Genomic DNA, 8643 nt, shown 5'->3' on the forward strand with positions numbered 1-8643 from the left:
AGAAAATAATAAATAAGATATTAAATTAGTTTTTATAATTAAGTTTTCGTCAATTTATTGCATAATAATTAAGTAAAAAGTTTAAATTGTGTTTTGTTTTTTATACTCAAATAATACTACTATTATAATACCCATAAATATAACATATAAACCCAACACTTTATTTACAAATAAATAAATAATTAATTAAATTAATCAAATAGTTAAACAACAACAACAACAACAACAAAAGTGATAAATATCTATGTATTTGTGTTATGTGTCTATCATTTATAATTAACTACTACTACTACTACTACTACTACTATATGTGCGCTTATGTATCACGAGATGCAATGGGATTTTAGGCCAAAGTTTGTTGAACACAGTAGCTATCAAATTAACTCTTCCGCCTACGACCTAAGCACCGGTAGTAACAACAACGGCAACAATGATTATAATAGCCATAAAAACACCGGTATTAACAGCAGTGGTGGTGGCGGCGGTTGTGGCGGCGGTAATGGCATCGGTAACGGTAGTACATGCAATGATGACAACCAATCGGACCGATGCTGTCCCGATTGTCCTATAGAACCGACGGCCAACTATTGTAAAATTGTATTCAAAATAACGATAGTATTTCTGAGTTTTGCCGGCTTTCTCTATCAGGCGACCGATATCTGTACACATTATTTCAGTTATAGGACAGTCGTCTATACGAATACGGAACAGGAGTCGATCATCGATCTACCGTCGCTGACGTTTTGTTTGCCCACTTATTTTACTAAACAAAAACTGGTCGATCTATACGGTCAGCATATTAGCCGCTCAATGGATGAGGCCATACACTATAACCGATCGATGAAGTCGGCCATTGAACCGCTTATATACGATTCGTTTCATGTAAGTGTTGTCTACTGTACATATAGAGGACTATATATATACAGTATATAATGTATATGAAGTTTTACATAAATAAAATAAGCAATATTTTTTTTGGGCACAAATAAAATATTGTATATAAATAATATTATATATTTTGTGAGGGGGTTAGATTGGGGGTTTTTGTGTGGATAAATTATAACTAAAAAATAAATATTTTTAAGAAATTTTTTTATAAATTTATATAAAAAAACTATTATATATTGAGAGAGAGAGAGAGAGAGAGAGAGAATAATAGCAATAAAAATATTTATTGTTAAAAATATACAGTATTTTATAATATATATATGCAATTCATATAGAATTTAATATATTATACTAGTTATCAAATATTCTGTAAATGTAGGAAATGTTTTTTATTATTTCATTTATTATTTTATATATATATATAATATTTCTCTATGAATTGGTTTTTATTGAATTAAATTGTTTGAATAATAATAATAACAAAATTGTTTGATAAATTACTGTGCTGTTAGTTATTCAAAATAATAGTCTATACACTGTATAGTATACAGTAATAATAATAGTAATAATATCATATATAAAATACAGTACATAAAAAAATATACTGTTAGTTAAAAAAAATACTGTATGAGATTGATGGACGGAAAAATTAAGTCAAGTCATCATTGGAATTGAACTCGAGTTGAGTGAACTGAAAATATTATTTTTGTGTGTTTTTTATGTGTGATTAGTCTACGAAAAAAAACATAATCAAATAATTATGTTTAAAATTGAAATTAGTGTTTTGTTTGGATTAGAGAGAGAGAGAGAGAGAGAGAGAGAGAGAGAGAGAGAGAGAGAGAGATTAAAAAGTTAATTATGTTAATACAATACTAATATTGTTTTAATTATATAATTGTCTTAATCGATACACACACACATACATACATACATACATACATACATACATACATACATACATACATACATACATACATACATACATACATACATACATACATACATACATACATACATACATACATACATACATACATACATACATACATACATACATACATACATACATACATACATACATACATACATACATACATACATACATACATACATACATACATACATACATACATACATACATACATACATACATACATACATACATACATACATACATACATACATACATACATACATACATACATACATACATACATACATACATACATACATACATACACATACATACACACACACACACACATACACACACACACATACACACACACACACACAAAATATTATTATTATTACGTGAATAACGTATTGTGTAATGTATATAAAATATACATTCACTAATTACTTTATAATTTTTTATGTATGTATGTATGTGTGTGTGTAGATTTTGTTTTATAATTAGTAATATATATATATATTATTAAACATAATTTTTGTTAACAGTTATTATTTTAATTTATTTTTTTTACTGTACATTACATTTGCAAAATGTTAACAACAAATTGTTTAATGATTGGTGTGTATGTGTGTGCAGTAAAGTGTCATTTAAGGGTAAAATGTTTGACACATGTTTACTGTATATTACAGTACATTTTGTTGTGATTTTTTTAAAAATATAATAATAATTTTAGTTTTTTTGTTGTTAGTTAGTTAGTAATTATTTTGTTGGGGTTAATTAATTTTGATCAACAATAATTATTTTTTGTTGTTGTGGTTACTATTAATATTATATACAGTGTATGTACAGTACATTATAAATTGCAAATTGTAATTTTACTACTATTTACAGTAATATCATTAATAAACCAATTGATAGAAATAGTAGGAAAAAAAATTTGATTATTGAATAGTTTATTGTACTTTTATATACAGTATATACTATACTATATATTATAATATAGTTCATTGTACTCAATGTCCAGTTCATATTAATATATATATAAATATGAATGTATATACTTTTTATGTATATAATAAATAATAATTTATTTTATATATATATATAAATTTATATACTGTTTATATTATAAGTATATTTGTATGGAAAAGTTTCCGTATATATAAACTTTTTTTTGAAGAGTCATTTACTTATACATAATATATATATATATATATAAATTTCACAAACATAAGATACTGTAATAAAAATAATATATATAACGATATAATAATAAAAAAAAGTCATAAAAATAATAACAAAAATATTTTGTTGTTATTGTTATATAAAAACAATTTTCTAATATATAATTAAAATAATTATCTATTTGTTAAATATAATTATTCTATTAATTATTGTAATTATTATTATTATTATTATTATTATTATTATTATTATTATTATTATTATTATTATTATTATTATTATTATTATTATTAGAGACAAGCCTTCAAAGATCTCAACGCCGACCAGATATTGGAAAACAGTATCAAAAGTGTTAACACTATTGAATGCCGGCTCTACTATCCGCCCCTCAATTGGCTTAACCTAACCCATCATCAACTATACGAGATTATCCAATACGGCATTCCCTGCGAGGATGTGGCGGATATTATCGAAAGTATTAATGCAAACGGAAAATGTTTTACATTTTTCAGTCAACTCATGTCCTACGATAATAGCGAATCGTTTAAGATATCCGTGAATAGAGGCTATCGATTTCACTCAGGTATGCAGTAGTGTATACATAGTATTACTGTATATATATATATATATATCGATACATATGTTATGGGGGAATGGTATCAAATAAAACAAAACAAAAAATTGCATTTTTCTAGACTATCGTAAATGAATGATAAAAATTATTTTAGAAAAACTAGAATTTTATTTTTTTTATTTAATTCATTGATTTTTTATTGTGTGTGTGTGTGTGAAGTAGTTTTTATTCAAAAAAAATATATATATTATTTTTATGCTAAACATTTACAGCAATATTTACTGTATTAATATTATTATTATTGGTTTTATTTTATTTTTTTAAAAAAAAATTGCAATGTCTTATGTTGTTACGTGCAATAAATTTTTTAGGTCATATATATTTACATATTGGTATATACTGTATATATATATATATATATATATATATATATATATATATATATATATATATATATATATATATATATATATATATATATTATATATAAATATATTATTATAATAAACTTATATAAGTATCATAATTTAAATTTGTATGTAAATTATTGTAGTATTTCTCAAACTAATATATTATTATTATTAACCGGATAACCGGCGAAATAATCTTAATGTCTTATATAGTATTTATAGTTAATATTTAAACTAGAAATTTATTATGATTTTATCATATAATATATATATATTTATATATACTAATGCATAATAATTGGTAATCAATTTTTAACCTATATTTGCAAAAATATTTTATAATAAACACACACACACTTAAGATATATATATATATAATATATAAATATTTATAAATATTTATTATTTAATTTTTTATTTTTTAAAAAATGCTGAATTTACATAAATAATAATAATACTAACAGTAGCATTTTTTGCCATACATGTTAAAAAATGCATAATATTTTTTTTTAAAAAATAAAATAAATATATTATATAATATATTTTATTATTTCAAAAAAAAAAATAAATATCATAGATTTAACTGTAAAAAGCATTTTTATATAAAATACACTACATTTATATAATGACATACATATTATAGCTATAGTTATAGTTTAACGGTAACAACAAATAAAAAATAAATAAATAAATAAAAAATATTACATTCATTTAATTGTAGGCCTTATTCGTATAAACAGATCAATAATTTCCAGAATTTATTTCAATAAAAAAATAGTTAAAACAAAATATATGAATGAATTTTATTTTTTTTAATAAATCTAAAAGTTATTTTATCTAAGATATATAAATCATAAATTAAAATCAAACATTTAAAGTCAATAATATATATATATACTGTATAACATTAAAAAACTATTAAATTTATATTATAATATACTAATAAATTTAATTTTAACATAAATAATTAAATTTGTAAATTTTAATTAATGTGACACAAAATAATAATTTTTATGAAACTTGTTTTATTGAAACTTTTTGATTGCTAATTATTATTTTTAAAAAAAAGTTTATTGAATAAATTTTAATTATATAATTTTTATAAAAAAAAATAATTCCTTATAATTAATGATTAAATTGTTTGTTTTTATTATTATTTTCATGACACACACCCACCTAAACCACCTAAACCATCGCAGGTCGCTTTATGAAACTGCAGATCCAATTCAATCGGGATGAATACTCGGCCATATCGGATGGCCAACAGCGGGAGTGCATACAAGTTCATCCGCCATTCAAGATACCGTCGGAGGCCTGTCTACACTCCATACAGCCGGGTATGAGCTACGATGTTGTGATAACCAAAACCAAAGCCATACTACAGCCGCCGCCCTACCAGACCGACTGCTATTCCTATCATATTACTCGGGACAGCGACTACATGAGCCGATCGGATTGCATCGATAAATGTATGCTTCGGATATATGAAGAAAAATGCAAATGTTTGCCAATACATATAACCATTTGGCGAACCAATGCTAACCTGAATCTATCGATTTGTAATTACGATGATTTTGAATCGATAGCCGAGTGCTTACAGCAAGAGCTCAGCAATAATTGTTACGATAGGTGTCGACCTGATTGTATAGATAGGTATGGATACACAAAAAAAATTATTATTATTATTATTATTATTATTATTATTATTATTACTATCAATTTTATCGCTATTGTTATTATCATTTTTTGTTGTTGGTATTCATTTAATATATTATTATTGTTATTTAGATTTTTTTTCATCTCTCATTATTGTTATCACTATTTTTTTGAATTACTCTTTATATTTATATATACAGTATTATTGATTATGATATGATTGACTGATATATGTATATAATTTTTATTTAAGGACACACCGAGAATATTCTGTGATATAGAAAATAGACTACAAAATATGTTTTAATCATTTGTTGCAATGTGTGTGTGTATGTGTTTAATATACTTATATTCAAATAGGTATTGGCATTGATCGTTAATTTTATATATAGTATATTAATTTTTATATATTATTAAACTATTTTAGATATTGTTAGATATTAGATATAAATTATTTATTAACATAAATGTGATTATAGCATAATAATTATGCATTATCTATTTAATACACACACATACAGAATATTCTACATTATATATATTTATACTGTATATACTTCCTGTATATAGATATATACTGTGTATATATTTAATATATTTTAATCTCTCTCTCTCTCTCTCTCTCTCTCTCTCTCTCTCTCTCTCTCTCTCTCTCTCTCTCTCTCTCTCTCTCTCTCTCTCTCTCTCTCTCTCTCTCTCTCTCTCTCTTAATCATTAATGACTTGAATAGTAGGTCATGAAAACAAATTCAATGCTTAATATTATTGACTATTATTTTCTTTATTTAATTTATGGATTGACTAATGTGAATTGATAATAAAACAACTATAGATATATACAGTATATATACATATTATATTATACAGTATTATTTATATATAATGTATAAAAGTATTTTATTTTATTAAACTAAAAATTTGTGTTATTTTCTTATTTGACTCAAATATATATATATATATATTATTAGAAGAACATTAAAAATAATATTTATTTTCTAAATTAAATGATAATAATTATTATTAGCAACGATAATATTATTGACAATTATGTTAATATCTCAATAGTTGAAATAGTTTTATAATAAATTAATAATAAATTCAGTATTATTTGATTAATAATAATTATACTGTAGTTATTAGTACAACCTATGTATTATAAAACTAAACATAAATTATAAGACATATTTTCATAACAACTATTAAAAAAAATCACATAATATACCAAAAAACTAATATAATATATTGATTATAAATAATATTCATAGTTTAGAAAATTAAAAAAAAATTAATTTAATTAAACAAGTTTTTTAATCTTATAAAAAAATAATTACATTTAATTAAAAATAATAATAATAATAAGTTAATTAAACTATTATCAGAAATATTTATATAATAATTATGTATTTTACACTAATTTCTAAATAATATATGAATAAATATTTTGTTTGTTTGTTAAAATGTTATTAAATTTCAATGATAATAATAATTATTTTACAAATATTACCCAAAATAAAGCAATAAAACAATTTTATATAATAATAATAATTTATATTTAATTTATAATTAATTAATTTTTTTTATGATAACCGCAGACACTATCACATTGAAGTCGAGAGCCGTACGTATCCGTCGGACGAGCAGATTATGCGGGCCATCGGCGGCGACGGCGAACGGCTAATCAATATGCGCCGATCGGCCGCTACAATCAATATCTGGAGCAACTACCTGAGCGACGTAACCTATGTCCATACGCCGGCCATGTCGCTCATCCAGTTGGTCTGCTATCTGGGCGGTCTGGCCGGCCTATGGCTGGGCGTATCCGTTATGACCGTATCCGGTTGGTTGGCCCAACTCTATCCGTTTCTACAGAAATGGAAAGGCCGTCAGCAGCACCTGTTCCTACACTGTAGGCGCCATTTGCCAGTCGGTAATGTGACAAAGATATCGCCCGACGATCACCTGCTCCTCAATCCTACCGATAATAATAATCATACGCTTCATATAAATTCAAATTCAAATAATATTAATAATAGCGATCGTTATCTGCATCGGCCATCTGTCTGTAGTTTAAGTCAATTTAATCCTAGATTTTGATGGCTTTTATGTTTTATTTATTGATTGATTGATTGATTGTATTGTTGAATGTGTTGATTGAATTTGATTTTCATATTGAATTGAATTGAAAAAAAATCAGAAATTGATTTGTTTTTTTTAGTTGATTTGATTACCAGAAAAAATAAGAAAATTATATATATATAGCAAACAAACAATAATTTTTTTGTTGGTTATAAATAACTAATAACTAAATGAGTTATAAATGCATATAATTTTTGTTTAATAGTAATTTGTAATGGATTTGTCATAATAATAATAATAATAACTAATAATAATAATTAATAAATAATATTTATAGAGATATTGTGAGTGCATTGCATATGTTTGCAAATATTTTTATTTATTTTTTATTTTTGTTTGTTTGTTTGTTTGACTGTTTATTTTTATTAGTATTTTTTACTTAATTTACTAAAATTTAATTTAATAAACTATTGTATATAAAAAAAAATTTCTAAAAAAATACATATTATTATTATTATTATTGTATTATTTCTATATTTCCTAATTAATGTTAATTTTTTTCTCTATTAATTTTTTCCCACAGAAAATGACGCTATTTTTGTGTGACTAAAAAAAAATTTTTAGTAAATCAAAATATTAAATCTATGTGTATATGTGTTGTCTATCTATCTATCTATGTATGTATGTATTTGTCTCTCTCTCTCTCTCTCTCTTTCTCTTAAAAAAAAAGAAAGTTTTGTCCAAAAAAAATAATTTGATACTTAACTATATTTTCAAATGAAATAATAAACAAATAATAAACTTAATAAATATATAAAAACTTAATAATAATATTCTACAGTAATAAACAACTAATTACACCAAAAAAAAAACAATACAATTTAACAATAGATATGATACTAAACTGTAATATATTTATACATAATATGTATATATTTC

General features: G+C 23.2%; 1 protein-coding gene across 1 annotated transcript; it reads left to right on the forward strand.

Moving 5' to 3' along the window:
• Nucleotides 1-203: 203 nt before the first annotated feature.
• On the forward strand, nucleotides 204-8294 carry LOC128955500 (uncharacterized). Its single transcript, XM_054301176.1, has 5 exons — nucleotides 204-882; nucleotides 3284-3572; nucleotides 5173-5626; nucleotides 7221-7622; nucleotides 8288-8294. The coding sequence occupies exons 1-5, from the start codon at nucleotides 319-321 to the stop codon at nucleotides 8292-8294; spliced, it is 1716 nt and encodes a 571-aa protein (XP_054157151.1). The 5' UTR covers nucleotides 204-318.
• Nucleotides 8295-8643: the final 349 nt, after the last annotated feature.

Source organism: Oppia nitens, unplaced genomic scaffold (assembly GCF_028296485.1).
Source record: "Oppia nitens isolate AA-2021 unplaced genomic scaffold, nextdenovo-longstitch-racon4-pilon3 scaffold2_pilon_pilon_pilon, whole genome shotgun sequence".
In the NCBI taxonomy this organism is placed as follows: Eukaryota; Metazoa; Arthropoda; class Arachnida; order Sarcoptiformes; family Oppiidae; genus Oppia; species Oppia nitens.

Bases quoted from the DNA above. Each gene is read 5' to 3' on its own strand.
- LOC128955500 (XM_054301176.1), top strand. From the start codon at position 319: ATGTATCACGAGATGCAATGGGATTTTAGGCCAAAGTTTGTTGAACAC. The intron at 883-3,283 runs GTAAGTGTTGTC...TATTATTATTAG, and splicing joins TTATATACGATTCGTTTCAT to AGACAAGCCTTCAAAGATCT. The intron at 3,573-5,172 runs GTATGCAGTAGT...AAACCATCGCAG, and splicing joins AGGCTATCGATTTCACTCAG to GTCGCTTTATGAAACTGCAG.